We start from the raw sequence: 16,554 nt of genomic DNA on the forward strand, positions 1-16,554 counted from the left end.
CGCATGCGTACAACTTTCTCGGCTATAGCGAGTCGGTGAAGTGAGATGCAACACTCCATAGCAACATCAGTACCAGGACGACGGGTCTTTGACGGACAACCCGGGATAAATATCTTGAGCATATCCGAAACAGGTGCTGCATGTCGACAGCATGGACGACCAGAGGGTGAGTTTTAGAGATGTTCTTTTTAAAACCCTTCAGAGGAGGATGCCGTGTTCAATCGGGGATTCAATACAGAGACTAAATTCGTTAGCGCGTAGCTTCACTTTCAAATGTCCTCCGCTCGTCGTGCTAGCGAAATATCAGTGCATTATAAAAGAAACAAATTGTAAAAGTGATCATTTAGCACGGAAAGGGATTAAGATGTTTCAAACGCATGCGTGAATATTTCCCCAAGTTAATGAACAACGCCAAGTCCTATTGAGAAACCGCCCGGTTATCCGAAACGCATATTTATATTCAAGTATGCATCAGATGCATCTTTCTTAAGAGAGGATACTACATTTGTGCACTTGTCAAAGATGAAAATCAAACACGAGCGAGGACAAATGCTGCTGCAGAGTAACCCTAAACCGGCCTGTATTGTTACGAGCCTCCGGCTTTAGGGAGGCGCCCCGGACATAAAGCCGCTTCTGTCCGGCTCGTTATCAATGACTTAATCCAATGCATTTGAATGAAATGCGATATATTTACCATCAGCAAGGTGTGTGTGTTCACTTGCAGTAATATCTGACTTAATTTACAGCGATATGTCATTGGCAGGTATGTGGGTATCAATTAACGCCCTTGGCTCAAAAATAGTGGAAATGTTGACGTCATTGGGAAAGTATTTTCTGAATGACATCTAACAAAATAAAAATGGTGCCTGTTCTGCACCCAAGCATGCTTTGGCTGCCACTTCATGAATAAATGCATTTCTAATGTCACGTACCTGTTTCAGGAGTCACTGAGAAAGATCATCACTACATTGGCCTTGAAGAATGAGGAAATCCAGAATTTCATTTGCTGTCTAAAGCAGAGTCTACAAAATTTAGAGGTAAGAAGCAGAATCGATATGCTTTCTTTTGGCTATTTTTTAATGAGAATTATTAGATTAAATAAGAAATTGACTTTGTTGGCTCTGTACAGTATGTGGCTGGGCCCTCCACAAAACCAGCATAAAGCAACAGGAATTCTGTTTAAAGGCAATGCGACTTTAAGTGTGCATTTGTTCTTTTCATGGTGTCTGAAGGCAAATGCAAACCGAGTACAGGAGGATCTGGATTCAGAGTTTACTTCGCTCCACGCCGTCTTGGATGAACTGAAGGAGGGAATGGTCACGCGCATCAAACAAGAAAAAGCCAGTCGCACCTATGAGCTACAGGTGAGAGCTCTATGTGTGTCCATAAGGATGTGGTTTAAACTAGTTTTATGCATCAAGACATGTAGGATTCCCGGAGGGGTTGTAATAGAGAACTTGGTGTCGAATTCCGATCGGTTCGGTCTGGTGCTTCTTTGTGTTTCCCATACCCAGTTACAGAACAGGGAAATATTAAGATGCACTGGTAGGGAAAATAGTCGCAAAATATGATCATTAAATGGCAGCATGAAACCTTGCTTATAGATTGCATATATTACGACACCATAATACCGATCTATGTAGTAAAATGTCTACAAAAGTGAAGCGATGAGGTAAAATCAGTACACGGTCCATCTCAGTGAGAGCTTATGCGTCTGCGCGTGTCTTTTTGAGAGAAGGATAACACGCAATCCCTAAGGATTATAGTGTGTGTGTGTGTGTGTGTGTGTGTGTAATCCAGACAGGATTCTTGTATACCTGTATGCCTGAGACAAAGCATTTACAAGCGCATGTTCTTCACCACTAAAACAACCTGTTTATTACAGTTTATTCAAAACCTCTTTCTGTGTTAAGAATAGTATTTACCTATTCTTATTTGTTGATTTCTAAAGAACCTTAAAAACAGATATTTTTCATGATGAGCAGACTGGTTGGTGAATCACATTACAGAAATGTTAATACAGTCCGTTGCTTATTCACTTTGTGGATTGCATTTTATCATAGTCATTTTTACTATATGTAATTATAACCATTATTATTTTATTTAAGGTTATTTTCATCCACATTTATGCATTTAAAAATGCTTTAACAGTGTGACTAGTAGTAACTAGTAGTAAAATTACATGCAAATAAGGTTATGCTTTCAATACCAATGCAAAATACAAGACTGCTGATTTTGCATGCTGCTTGAGTCAACTTGATGATACTGTTAAGATTAAATACACCCACTATGTCTGCAATGTATTGCGAGTAGAGCTGTAATAATCGAATAATACAAGGATATTCAAATAGATTAAAGTCTTGTGACTTTTTGTATGATCTTGTGATTTAAATATCCTTAAAGCAAAACAATTCTTGATATTACGATATTTCTTGTCCTTCTTCCAGAATCAGCTAAGCGCATGTACGAAAGCCCTGGAGAGCTCAGAAGAGTTGCTGGAATTAGCCAACCAGACGCTTTGCTCATCTGAGAATGACAGCTTCATTCAGGTACCGCCCATTTGGCATGTTTACACTCTTACAACTAAATGACTGATGTCTTTAAACTCAATGACATCTGTGTGTAGCAAAACATTACCTTTGGTGATAAATAGTTTTTGCGTAATTAATTATGTATTTAATAAGAGATTGCAATAGCGATTTGGCCTCAAACATTTGTTGTGTCAAAGCATTTGTGATGTTTATTTCATTATGTGTCTGACATTCTTTGCCACCGCTGTTGCTTATTCTAACAAAGTGAGAAATTGTGGCAGATGCAGCTGTCTTTTCCTGCTAACACGTGCTGGTATGACCGATGTATTGTTTTATTGTTGAGACTCAACGAGACTCTCTCGCTCCCCATCTCTCTCCCTCTCTCTCTCTCTCTGTCCCTTCTTCTGTTTTTGTCTGTTCCCTCTGCTGCAGGCGGCCAAAGGCATAAAGGATAGGTACTGTACTACAGATGTTCATACTTCGATTTTTGAGTTTAGCACAGATCTAGAGCTAGAGAGTCTTTAAACACTCATTCCCTCTCCTCCTGGAAAGTGTGCTCATTAGATCATTTGTTCATTTTTACCTTCCTTTACCTCCTTTAGCAAAATCCAGTTTTCTGTCATTTCGTGTCATTCCCCGGGTGTGTGTGTGTGTGTGCATGACGGGAATTCTCGTGCCCTCATTGAAGATTTCTACCCATTTTCCCATTCTCAGTCTGTGAGAGGTGTTTATTGTCATGTTTATGATGGATCTGTATGTTTGTAGCGTCACTATGGCTCCAGCGTTTCGTCTGTCCTTAAGAGCAAAGGCCACTGAAAGTATGAATCACATGATGGTGGACTTTACTCAGGAACGAAACATGCTCCGGGCCATCAAATTCCTTCCAGGTCAGTAGCACCGATGAGAGACGCTTCAAGCAAAACAAGCACAGATTTCAACCAATTTTGCACGTTAGTGCTAGATTATGCGCTGTGCATAATGCATTGCGTAACAGATTTAACGTCAAGACGAGACAAAAACGTCTCGTTTTAAATGTCCAATGCGTAATTTTTTTGAGGATCTATTGACAGAAATGCAATTTCGCATAGAGAACATGCAGCGCAGGTCCACTTTTACAGTATCCCTAAACGGAGAAACAGCTCTACAGAGCGCATTTCGTCAATATGTTATCTTCTTCTTCTGCAAAAACACGACGGCATTTTAGTTCTGTGTCCGCCGCCGCTTCGGAGGGGGAAGGGTGGAGTGAGCCACTGGCTGCAATTCACAACCTCACAACTAGATGTCGCTTAATTTCATACACTGTACCTTTAAGTACTCACGTAAACACGGACTGGTTTCTTAGATTGCTTTTAGAATTTTATTTAGTAAAAAGTTGATTGAAAGAGTATTTTTATGTAAACATTTTCCATTTCTTTTTTCAAAACTTGAGATCGGCTTTGACTGTTTTTTTATTTTTCAGTAAGCAATGTCTCCATCTCTCTCATCTTCAGTGCCTGCCACGCCGGAAATCCAGTTGGTCGAATGCCAAGTGTTTGATAACACCGTCGCAGTGGTGTGGACCTTACCTGAACCCGACTCCAAAATCGACCACTACATCCTGGAATATCGTAGAACCAATCACGAAGGTCCTCCGCGCGCTCGAGAAGACTACCCCTGGATGGTGGTGGAAGGGTTAAAAGAAACCGAGTACACGCTCACAGGTGAGTGCTAATGTTAGTGTTGGGGAATTGTCTTTATGAGTAGATTTAGGTAAAATGGTAACTGTGATGTCATGGCTTATTTTGAAGGTCTTCGTTTTGACACACGGTACATGACCTTTCGGGTGAAGGCGTGTAATAAGGCTGTGGCGGGGGAATTCTCAGAGCCGGTTACTCTGGAAACACATGGTAAGAGTGTGCACATAAGCAGGCAATGAGGCATGACGTTTCTTTCCCTTATTGTGAAAACACAGTCTTACAAAGGTCACTTCAGCACTATCTTTGCTAAACTGACAGTTAAAGACCTACTCAGAGACAACGTCACTCAGTGAAAATAGACTTTAGTGAGTACATAAAACAATTGTTATGGAAGTTGACCTATAACTTGGTTTGGAGGTGAATTTTGTAGAATGTGATTTAAATTTGATGTAATTGTTTAATAAAGTAAAAAAAAATGTAATGAAGCAAACAGTCCATCATTTATACCAAAATCTAAAACCGGATGGTTTGCATTGAGAAAATTTAATATAAGTACAGTATACTAGATTCATATGTATAATATATCTATACAATATGTAATATAAAATGTTGTATTGTGCTTTTTTGCTGTATATTGTCGTTGTCCTTCTGAAACCTTGTATGTCCAAATTTGCTGTTTTTCAGGAAATGGAAAAAACTGTACTTTTAAATGATTACATGCTGTGTTGTCAAAGCTGACAGGGGACATTCTACCAGAAACATACATTTACCGTGACAGGGCCTGACACTCGTCCTCCTCAAAAAAACTAAAGAAAGCTTAAATCATACAATTGAATGCAAGAACCAGGGATCCCACGGGTCATTGCATTTCTGGAATATCATGGAATTTTAAAGGTCTATTCCAGACCTTGAAAATCATGGAATTTAATATTTTTTGGCATATAAGTCATGGCATATCAGGTGACACTTAAAATTTTTGTTTCCATTTTTCAAAATAATTTTTTTCTAAATGTGTTTTTTACACATTTTTGTATATTGTTATGGTTATCTTCAGCGCCATTTTGTTCCCTTCCCGCTTGTCACATGGCGATTACTTAACTAAGGCAAAATGCCAGGGGAATTTACATTTCGAGAGCTTTGTCAAAAAATCACTTCAAAGACTGGGTTTCATTCATTATAAGTCATGGAAATTCAGCTTTTTAGTCAGTGAAAGTTGAGAAAAGTTTGACATTTGGGGGAACCCTGACAACTCACAGAAATCAAACATCAGTCAGGTTTAGACATCTTTTGGATGAAATGCTTTTTAGAGGAAATATTCACTTTAATAGTTCAAGGACAGATAATGTATGTTTCTGGTAGAATGTCCCACAAGCACTTTTTAATTCTTTTTATTGGATAGATATTTGCCAAATCCACTGACAAACATAAGGGGTGAGTAGTAATAAAATGGCAAAAACATAAAAATCCCAAATTATGGAGATACGAGGTTTCAGAGGAAGTGATATGCAAAATTGATAAAATTATAACTCTACATATTTGTCTTCACCGCTTCTTTTCTTTCAGCATTCGTCTTTAAATTGGATGCAGGTTCATCCCATCAGAACCTGAAGGTGGAGGATCTCAGTGTGGAATGGGACAGCAGCGGTGGAAAGATAGCAGTTCAAGACATCCGGAAAGATAAAAACAGAACCAACTCTCCCATGCATTCTCCTGCCAGGTCAGGTCATTCTCGCGCCTCTGATGATTCACCATTGTAACATATTTTATAACAGCTATACACTGCCAGTTTTTCTGGACAAAGCAAGTTGTACCTATGAATAGCAGAATACCCATATTAGACAGAAAACTGTTTGCCAAACATGCTTTACTTGTACAAAATTACAATATTCAGGTATATTTATTTCAAGGTAGTTTTCGCTAGCTTGTGTACCAAGTCATGTGACTGTATTTGTCATATACTGTCCTGCTCACACTGACTTGTTTTGACCTTCAGGCTAGCTGGAATGTCGCCCAAAAGAGCTCCTTCTGCTAGAGTGGGTCGAGACCGCTTCACAGCAGAGTCTTACACTGTTTTGGGTGAGTAAACATGTTACGTAATAGCGAATTACAATTAATGTCATTCATTGAAGAACTACAAAACATTGGTCAAACCTTGAAGGGATAGTTCACCCAAAAATAAAAATGCTGTTGTCATTGATTCACCTTCATGTCCATCAAAAACCGTATGTGAAGTTTTCTTCAGTGGAACACAAAAGAAGATATTTTGAGAAATGTCTCAGTGGTTTTGTGTCCATATAGTGGCAGTAAGTGGGGGTCAGTATTACCAACATTCTTCAAAACTTCTTCTTCTTTTGTGTTCAGAAGATGAAAGTAATACAGGAATGACATGAAGGTGAATAAATTATGCAAGTTTTTTTGGAGGGGGGGTGGGGGTTAACTATCCCTTTAAGCCACAGTCCATAACTTGTGCCTCTATATCGCCATCTCTGGTTAAGATATAAAATTGCAGGATACGTTACTTGCGTATCTTTACGCCACTTGACATTACACTGACATTTTTAATGTCTCCTTATGTTCAGGAGACACTATGATTGATGCAGGGCAACATTACTGGGAGGTGCGCTTCGATAGAGAGAGTAAAACATTCGCAGCAGGGATCGCCTTACGGTCTCTGGGTCGCTTCGACCAGCTGGGAAAGAGCAACGCCTCCTGGTGCATCCACCTGAACAACTGGCTTCAGCAGAGCCTCACAGCCAAGCACAACAACAAAGCCAGAACGCTAGAGTGCCCCATTCCAGATCGCATCGGCATTTACTGCAACTACGAAGAGGGTAAGTTCATAAAAAATGATCGGGGAAAGATGGGTGTGGCTTTTGCGCGAGAGGTCTTCAGGGTGCTGCTTTCGTTTCTGTACCCACACAGGTGCATTGTCTTTCTACAACGCTAGAAACAAAACTCTTCTTCATACCTTTAGAACCAAGTTCCAGCAGCCTATTATACCAGCGTTTATGGTAAGCCATTTAGCCCCTTGCGTGAATTGAACATTTCACGTAAACACGCTAAAGCTCTCTGTTACCCCCTACAGGTGTGGAATGGGAGTTTCTCGGTGCAGACGGGCCTCCAGGTGCCAAGTATCGTGCTGAGCGGACAGAAGAGAAACAGCAACACAAGCAGCTCTAATGCCAGCCTTACCTAAATCTCACCCATCGGCCCTTCACAGACAAATAAACACACTTTAGAACTGTATCACGGTTTGCACAGGCTTGGAGAACATTGGTGCAAAAGAAGCCCGCCGTTTCATGCCAGCTCAAGGGGTGTTCTGTTTCGAGCTCATCTTGTTACCCTCATACTGTTAGATCCTCGATCCTGATTGTGTGCCTTTCAATGTCCTGAATTAAGACATGAAGGGGTATTCTTTTTAATGCAAAGAGCTTTATTAGCTTGAAATGATGTGTCCATAGAGCCAAAAGTTGCATCTTATGATTAGCATTGACAGTATTTGTCGATTAAGGCCATATTTTACCACAGCGGAGAGCATGTTAACACATGGTGTTAATGCTCGAAATCAGAGCTGTAACTGTATTTACACATTGTCTTTCTCTACAGTATACGCCTCCAGTTCTGCTAGGCTTTTTAAACACACACTTAGTAGCACAGTAGCACAAATAATCTTAAGCGAAATCATAGAGGAAGTAAAATGCCTTTCATAGACTTTTAATTCAGGAGTTTGTTTGTGCATGGCGTGTGCAATGATGTGCAGCGTGTTTGTTTGGGTGTGAGCATTTGTGGTCGCGATCACTCAGAATGGCACACATGCATTTCAGTGTTCTTAATGCACATATTTACCAGAGCTGATTTTGGGTTTTTTGTATGTCTGCTGCAATACTTGTACATATTACAAAAGCGATTTTTGGTTTTGCCTTTTTTGATTTTTATTTTTTGCATTGCTGTATTATTGTTATAATATAACCCGCAATGCTGTTAGACATTTTAAATATATTTCTGTCAGGAACTGAATCAACCTGTACGATCATAATATTACACCAACTGTTACATCAATAAAACAAATGCCAAGCACATTTGTGGAACACGTCGCACAAAAACAAGCATGAAAACAATTGTAGCGATCATGTATTGTTCTTAAAACATAAGGTGCATAAAACAAGTGATCGGTATTTATAGCAACAATTACTCAGAAAAACATTAACAATTTTATACATAGATAAAGAAGACCTGCAACTTTTCTCTTGAACAACAGACGATATGAAAGATTGACAATTGAACTCAACATACAACATTTTGATCTTTATAGGAAAGCATAAAAGATATAGGCCAGCTATTTGACATCAAGGAAGTCTTTAACATGCTCTTTACGGTAACTGTGACTGCTTTCTGATAAATCCCTTATCAGTAAGTTAATAAGTAGCTACAGTATAAGAGAAGCACCAATGATGTTATGATGACCACACGCATACAAAGCAGTGATTTACGATCAGTGTCTATAGATGTCAATCATGTGTCACTGTTTATATACAAGATGAGATCATTCCGGAAAGGCTCGTCGGTTCTTAAATAATTCTTTGAGTTCCTGTGTAATGGCTGAAAGGGGGATACCAAAGTGAGTTATAGGCTTCCTCATTTCACAAGAAGGAAATATTTCTTTATTTCGAAAGTAACAAACAATAACAGTGACACGCAGTCGCGCTATAAAATATGTAAACTTGCCTGGAGGTTGAGGTCCTGCCTGATAATTGACTTCAATCATATTTAAGACACTTTGGCTTCGGGGAAAAGGCTTTGGGAAGCCGGGGGGTTTCAACGCAATTTTTTCACCACCTGCATCAAAGCACACAGTAACTTAAAAGTAAATCCAATAGTCTGTGTTAATGTAAACATTGTGTTGGAAGCAGGGAAAGTGGTCACATAACAGAAATGAGCTATATGCAAAGTAGAAAACATACTTTAACAAATGCTTTTATCTAATGAGACGAAAAACAAGATCAAATCAGCAATGCTGTGAAAAAGTTCAAACTAAGCTTTTATGATTTCAAACAACCAACCTAAAAAATAATTTTTATTTAAAATAATTTACTTATTATTTATGAGAAATTATGGCCAGATAACGTTTAAGTGAACTCACATGCGTTCAGAAGTGAGGGCATAGAATTCTGATGAGGCAATCCCACTGTGAAAACAAAAATATTATTATGCTTTTAACAGCATCTGTAAATTATATAGAAACAGTCTGTTTGAAAAAGTCTTATAATAAATCTGGACCAGAGTTGGTTTCGGACAGGCTGAGATTTTTACCTGGTTGACGTGGCACTACAGGAGGTCCAGTACACGTTAAATCTACTTCATCATCACTTAACTCACACGGCAAACCTAGATAACAAAATCAATCAATCAAACTAAAGCCATAGGAGACGAGAACTGTTAACCCTGAGATGCTTGAAGAATTCGATTCACATTTACCTGGTTCATTGAGGTAGATGCTTTCCGGTGTGTCTGAATCGGCTCTTTGATCCTGTTTGACTAAATATGCAATAATACAGCTACAGTTCAAATGTCTTGTTTATTTTTTTCATCTGCTAAGACTACATACCCACTAACTCAGGTGTAGTGTTTTAAGGTGATATATTACCTGGTTTGGGAGGTGGTGTCGGTGGAGAAGGCAAAGGGCTGGTGGCGGCCTGACGGACACTTGTGTCAAATGTCTCCTCATTGGCTTCATCATATGTGAAAAACATGAAGAAGCACATTCGACATAAAACTTTGCAGTAAAAGTAGAAAGAATCTGTTTTTTAATCAGTTATTTAAATAAGCAAAGATTTATGAATCAGATGAATCAGAACAAAAATAAGTAACTAATCTTCTGTGCAGTGTATTTTTAAAAGCTCAAGTGGATATCTCACCCATATTTTCTATTAGTATTAGTAGCTTTTAACGTGTGACTGAAAAATGTGACCACAACTGTGTTGTCACTCGTAGTCTTATAAATATGTTACCAGTGTGCATGACTGGCTTTTTTTTGTCTATTCAGTACACTCTATTAACCGTGGTGCTATATAGCACTAAAAGTGGTTCTTGGCTCGTGAGGTGCTATAGAACCGCTGAAGAACTTCTATATTCTTCAGTGGTTCTATAGATCAACAACTTCATCCCAAAGAACCGCTAAAGAACCACTGAAGCACCAATAAATGGTTCTATGTAGCACTTAAAGTGGATCCCCTAGCCAAGAATATTTTTAAGTGCTATATAGCACCACTTTATTCGAGCGTATCAGGTGCCATTCTTAGTTTCATTCAGTTGTTGATCCTCTGCCAAATTGTAATTGATAGTAACATGTTTCGCCTTTCTTGATGGATAAAGACTGAACAAACTGCAATTCAGCTAAATGACATAAAAAACTATTGGTGTCTAGGGGTCATTCTAAAGATGTAATACCTGGATTTGAGGGTGGTGCTGGTGGAGAAGCCAGGTGGCTGTTGGTGGCATTATGGACAGTTAGCTCACCATTCTCTTCGTTGGCTTTAAAATACTCTAATAGACATAAACATGGGAGAGCATCAAAGCTTTTGTTAGGAATGATGTGATGCAGCACACAATTTCGCTCCAGAGCTTAGTTATAACAAGACCAAACAAACAGAATAAAAAGTCCTGAAACTTATTTGAGTTCTTTAAATAAGCAAAGATTTATGAATTGAATTAACCAAAATTATGATTTTGTTAAGAAGCAAAAAACAATTTCATCTATTTTAGCAGAGATCTCATTTACTGATATACTGATTTTCAGTTGGCTGAATTTGACTGTAAACCTATGTCTATATTTTCCACTAGAAAATCAGCTTCTAACACGTGACTGAAAAAAACCCTGCACCATGACATCACTTCAACACATGACAGCCGCAGGTATATCTGCATGACTGACATATCTAGTCCAACCAGAGTAGGCACGGGCCGGTACGAGATTTCAACTTACTTTTCATTCTGATTTTCCTCTGTAAACCTTTTGGTGTTGTTTTATTATTTGCCATAAGCTTTCATTTACAAAAAACTATTAAAATGGTCTTACTGATAGTCTCTTCATAGTGGTCCTCCATCAAGAACGGTTTCAAAAGACCATTGGTCTTCTCCCCCATGCAGCGTATAACATCATGCAAAGTGTTACAGGGGATCTGTGTGATATACGGCATGTAAATATTACAACATTTTCAAATAGGCTACATCAGTGTACACAAGTTACAGGATAATATTCGATTGTGATGATAAGCTAGGAATACTGTATGTTTGCTTCATGCTCTTGTTATTATTTTCTATAACTATATTGCCCTTTAAGGGGTTACGATTAAGGGGTCTTCTACTGGGGTTAGTGGTGGGCATCAAAACACTTGCTTGTGATGACCCTAATGCCTTCAGATAAAACATGAGAAAAATATTTTTCACGTGGATAAAAGTGCTGCTCAGATTTGATCCAAATCTCTGTAGTGATTTCTGAGATAGGTTTAATGTGTAACTCTTGCGACGCTTCAATGTCACTTCTAACTGTGTACCAGGTAACTTATCAGTAGTCTAACTTCCTCCTTGCTTGTACTACAAGCACACGTCTGAAAAAAAATCTTTGAAATATACAGAAATTTTTGCAGATGTTAAAATACATTTTCAGAAGGGTGGCTGATCCAAGCTTGAACTATTTTTTTTATCTAAGTTAATCTTTATCTTATATCCAGATGTCTTTATTTACACTTTCGAATAATAGTCCAGTCAAGTTTATGTATATAGCCCCTTTTACAATGTTGCATTGTTTATAAGCAGCTTTACATGAAAAAGAAACAAAAAAGAGGAAAATTTGTGTGAAAAGTACAAACAGAGAGGACCGTCCTAATAAATTGGGAGCACGGCAACAGTGTCAAAAAACCAAAACTCCAATGATGAATAAATCCTAGATCATTCAAAACTGTGCTATAAATACTGTTTGTAATTCAGATACTTACAGGAATATCAATTTCTATTGAGAATCCTCCTTCAGGCCTCCTAGACACGCGATAATGTTTGAATACTGATCTGTTGGGCACAACAGAAGGTGTTATAAAAGACTTTATATAACAACAAACGTTTCCTTGAAAGTGTGTAACATATTTTCTTCAGCTATGTTCAAGGCTCACTGTGGTTATTTTCCCATTTGTGCACCAAATTATCTTTACAGCTGTTTTATATATATATAGACCCACAACATTGAGTAGATATGAATGTTCTACCCGTTGACGTCTTCTCGGGTGGTTATGGCAAAAGATGCCGCCTCTTTGCGGGGTCTCAGCAGTAGATTCCCCCATTCAGGGCGCCTTTCCAGTCTGAGTTCAGCTTCCGTCCGAGAAACATTATAATAACACCTGGAACAAGCATGAACTTTCATTCATTGAACAAAAAATATAAAGAACAAAAGAGTGATGTTTTGTTCTGAAAGGTGTGATGAGCACTTACGCAGGCATGTCTGAGATGACAGGTACATAGAGGTGAGAATCGGTCGATGAAGAACATTGCTGTCTTATTTTCTCTTTCTCAATTACTTCTTTCATCATGTGAAACTGACCAGGAAGAAGATTCAGAGATGTCGGGACTGTCAGCTAAGGGACAGAAATAGGGTTATTTCTTAGGGTTGGGAAATTAGAACCGGTATGTTTCAGCAATCACTTCAAAGAATGCAAATTACGGAAAAAAACACTCCTTTCGTCCTCTTGAAACTTTAAGTTCCAGTAAACCATGATCTAGGAATGAGAAATATTTTCCCAAATGTTGCTTTTATTAAAGCATTTAAAACCATATCATGAAGGTTAAATGCCGACAGTATGCTTACACAAACATAAATGGCAATAGAGTAGTCATCGAAACAGATTACAAGGGGATATTATTGTGATGTCTATGTATTAAAAATAAACGAGTCGAATTCACTTTTATCAGGTCTACTTTCTTTGTTGTCCAGTAAATCACACCCAGAATATAGTTTGTAAGCATTTTAATATCATGGTTATTCACAATATCATACTTTCTTATTACTGATTTACTGGTAAACAGAGTTATTTGTGATACACTGTAAAAAACCCTGTTTTACTGTTATTTGTACAGATATTTTTCGTGTAATGTAAAAAGTTTTTTATTATAAACATTCTAAAACATGTTTCACAACTGACCTTAGAAACTGACAGCATGAAGCCTTTCCACAGCTCTCGAGCTTCAGTAGAAGGAGCCTGAATATCAGACAATAAAGGACAAGATAAATCATATTGTTTTACTTTATTACACGTAATAAATAACTGTATAGATTAACTATAGCTGTAAAGCTTTGAGAGGTCGAAAGAACACTCACGATCATTTTGATATCTTCATTTTTCATGTGCAGAGTGAATGGAGCTGAATCCAGCTTAGCGTTACGACCAAAGTCATCAGACACGGAGTTGAGATTTGACAGATCAAGCTTTTCCGTATACTGCATTCACACACATACACAAATAATGTTAATGTATATATCTACATTGTCATAATCTTGTTTTAATTTTAATGTACACCATCATTCAAAGGTTTATGGTTTAGACATTTAGCCAGCCTAGAATTTGCTTGTAAACATTTTTTCTTTTATAAGCAGCTTCTTCAAGTATAACCTTACAGTAAATGCATCATAAACAATATTGAAGGACTTCCTATCTTGGGTTCTAACTGGCTGGTTTTTCTTTGTTATTTGGTATCATTTTCTTCACACAACTAAATACAAACATTTTACAATTGTTATATATGTATTTACAATGGTAATATATACAATGTATACAATATGGCATATATATCCCATATGGGTTTGCATGAGGGGCTATATGAACACGTGCAGTATTTAATCACATTGAAAGCAAATATGCACATACAAATGCATCATCTAGCAACTTTATCCTAAATATCAGTGTGGTAAAAAAACACTTACAACATTGTCTTTACTACGATTGAAGAAAAACAAGGAATTTCCACATAAGCTGGTCCAAAATCTACGACCCACCTGTGCCAAAGAAGAATACAACCAATTAGAAATAAACAAGAAAATGTGTACATTGCAAAACGAGTATGCCAGACATTGTTGACATGCATTTTTATAAAATATGTTGTGGAACAACTGAACCAGTTTGAAACAATGGAACATTCTCTACATCACAAAGATCACGTCAGAAAATGTGCCTGTTAGATGTAAATCCCCTGTAAACCTGCTTGCATGCAAATATGAATTGAAGTTAAATGAAGTTAAATAGCATTTACCTGATTATTCTCCTAAACCTAAAGCCTAATTCAAAGCTGATTTGAAATCTAATTCATAACCTAACAAACCAAAATTTAACACAATTTAAGAAAATAGTAATAATTTGTAAAACGAAAGAAAATAATCTAAAAATCAATCTAATCTAAATGCAAATCACCACGTGTTTACACCCACGTACCTCACCAAACCAGTTTTTGTTGACATGACAAACACCTGTCTACACTCATTTGGCACCTATAACATTTTTTCCATCTCTTCTAAGAACCCTTTCTCGACACTTACCCATAACCGTATAAGTATAAACTTATGTGCCATAGAAACTACCCTTACGACCTAGATGAACTTATAACAGTGTGAATAATAACCAACAATGAGGGGAATCTTATATGAATTCAGCAGCTGAAATAAACGTAAACCCGAGTCATTCATTTAATGCAAACAAGTTTAGAAGTTCTTAGATATATAAAGTAAATACGTCACGCATTTGTATATCACGTCATATTTCATGAACACTGTTGACTCACGATACTGTACTGCATTTAACCCAGTAAATCGACCCTTGAGAAAATGTACCTAGTTTAATGCAATAAAATAAATGCACAAAAATTACTAAAACCAAACTACAGGTATTTATGGTTACCATGGTTCATTTTCGTGAGGGTTTAATGTAAATAAAATACGTGAATCGAAAGAGTCAATTGAGAGAGTTCCCTACACTTTATTAAGATGCATACAAAAATAAACTCTCCAGATGATCATGTTCCCTACTGCATTGGAGCGCAGTTTGGATTCAAGGACGCGAAACATAAAAAACAAACGAATAACCTTAACGCGCGCGCACGCTCTTACCTTTACGCAAAAGCGCACGCACGCGTGTTCACTCACCCTTTCCTTTATAGACTTCTTTACGAGAAAGCCTTCGTGGTAGCATGAGGGTAGAAGAGATCTAATACGTCCAGTGCGCTTTGGCGTTGCCATCGGTACGATATATATTCCTTAATAACGCGTTAACAAAGTTTTTCAATCCAGCAAAATTCGACTTTAAACCAAGAAGATTCACTGTCCAAGCCTTTACATGGCAGAAAACGTGCGCTGCTTGGAAATGAATGTAAAGGACGCGAACTACACGAACTGTTACTTCCGCGGTCAATTCTGCACTTCTGCTGGTCCAGGTCCTCTTCTGCGGACTTTCAACTCTCACACCTGCATTCAGGTGAGTCGCGCGCACTGCCGGAGACCCGCCCCCTCCAAAGACATGTAAACATTTCTAGTGGCACAACAAACACGCACGCACGCACGCACAGAAACACGCGCATCGGTGTCGGGAATTTCGGGGGTTTAAAATAGCACCAGTTCCCAACTTCCGGAATGTCATCTTTTTAAAAAGAACGAATAAACACCTTTCAGTGGAAGAGCAAATCAGTGAGTTTAGTTCCTAAGCAGTTATTTGTTTATAAAAGGAATATGGGATTTTTTCCAAGTCTGTCCTATACACGGTACAACAACAGTTTGCGCTTTATCTTGCCATCATCCTAAAACGTATTTGATATTTTCCTCTCATTTTATTTTTAAGCTTCTACACATAATGATGTATATTTTACATTGAGACTGAGGTTCTCAAAGGAACTACGGGGGGATAAGAATCGCGATAGCCTATACGAGAAATTATTCCTAAAAAAAACTAGATTTGTAATCCCCAATGATTCCCACTTATAAGAAAACACCCATATATCTTAAAATAATATCCAATATTGTTTTCTGCAATGGGGGGGCTTGAAGTCAAATTGATCCATTGGCCTGAAGACGTATATTAGATGCTTTTTTGTCTAAACGTATAAAGAAATCAAATTCGTTTCATTGCATGTGGACAGAAATGGTTTTAAAATGTATTTATGTGAGCTAATGGTGTACACATCCTCATATAAATGCTCCTGTATTTGATGGATTGATTTTTTTGTTATCTGATGGAGTTTGTGACAGTGTTGAAAGCTTTTTTATTTACACTCGTGTGTAACAGTTTCTCAAAAACAATTGCAGGCATATGACAAAGAGT

At 37.8% G+C, this 16,554-nt stretch overlaps 2 protein-coding genes across 2 annotated transcripts; one reads left to right on the forward strand and one right to left on the reverse strand.

Moving 5' to 3' along the window:
- The first annotated feature begins 24 nt into the window (after positions 1–24).
- fsd1 (fibronectin type III and SPRY domain containing 1) lies at positions 25–8,293 on the forward strand. Its single transcript, XM_079467544.1, has 13 exons — positions 25–166; positions 942–1,037; positions 1,233–1,364; positions 2,448–2,549; positions 2,964–2,986; positions 3,297–3,418; positions 4,022–4,231; positions 4,319–4,417; positions 5,771–5,924; positions 6,201–6,283; positions 6,787–7,038; positions 7,130–7,218; positions 7,293–8,293. The coding sequence occupies exons 1-13, from the start codon at positions 152–154 to the stop codon at positions 7,401–7,403; spliced, it is 1,488 nt and encodes a 495-aa protein (XP_079323670.1). The 5' UTR covers positions 25–151; the 3' UTR covers positions 7,404–8,293.
- stap2b (signal transducing adaptor family member 2b) lies at positions 7,628–15,871 on the reverse strand. The gene is made up of 15 exons (XM_079467547.1): positions 15,387–15,871; positions 14,175–14,246; positions 13,572–13,691; positions 13,396–13,452; positions 12,689–12,831; positions 12,466–12,597; positions 12,202–12,271; positions 11,283–11,385; positions 10,655–10,750; positions 9,852–9,935; positions 9,683–9,742; positions 9,518–9,592; positions 9,348–9,392; positions 8,933–9,043; positions 7,628–8,806 (listed from the first exon to the last, which is right to left on the reverse strand). The coding sequence occupies exons 1-15, from the start codon at positions 15,477–15,479 to the stop codon at positions 8,751–8,753; spliced, it is 1,317 nt and encodes a 438-aa protein (XP_079323673.1). The 5' UTR covers positions 15,480–15,871; the 3' UTR covers positions 7,628–8,750.
- Positions 15,872–16,554: the final 683 nt, after the last annotated feature.

This window comes from Barbatula barbatula (genome assembly GCF_947034865.1).
Source record: "Barbatula barbatula genome assembly, chromosome: 11".
NCBI classification, from domain to species: Eukaryota; Metazoa; Chordata; class Actinopteri; order Cypriniformes; family Nemacheilidae; genus Barbatula; species Barbatula barbatula.

Excerpts from the sequence above, each read along its gene's own strand:
- fsd1 (XM_079467544.1), top strand. Across the intron at positions 6,284-6,786 it reads AGAGTCTTACACTGTTTTGG|GAGACACTATGATTGATGCA; the intron begins GTGAGTAAACAT and ends CCTTATGTTCAG. Across the intron at positions 7,039-7,129 it reads TTACTGCAACTACGAAGAGG|GTGCATTGTCTTTCTACAAC; the intron begins GTAAGTTCATAA and ends GTACCCACACAG.
- stap2b (XM_079467547.1), bottom strand. The coding sequence starts at position 15,479 with ATGGCAACGCCAAAGCGCACTGGACGTATTAGATCTCTTCTACCCTCA. Across the intron at positions 13,453-13,571 it reads ATGAAGATATCAAAATGATC|GCTCCTTCTACTGAAGCTCG; the intron begins GTGAGTGTTCTT and ends TCTGATATTCAG. Across the intron at positions 9,743-9,851 it reads GACACCACCTCCCAAACCAG|TCAAACAGGATCAAAGAGCC; the intron begins GTAATATATCAC and ends TTGCATATTTAG.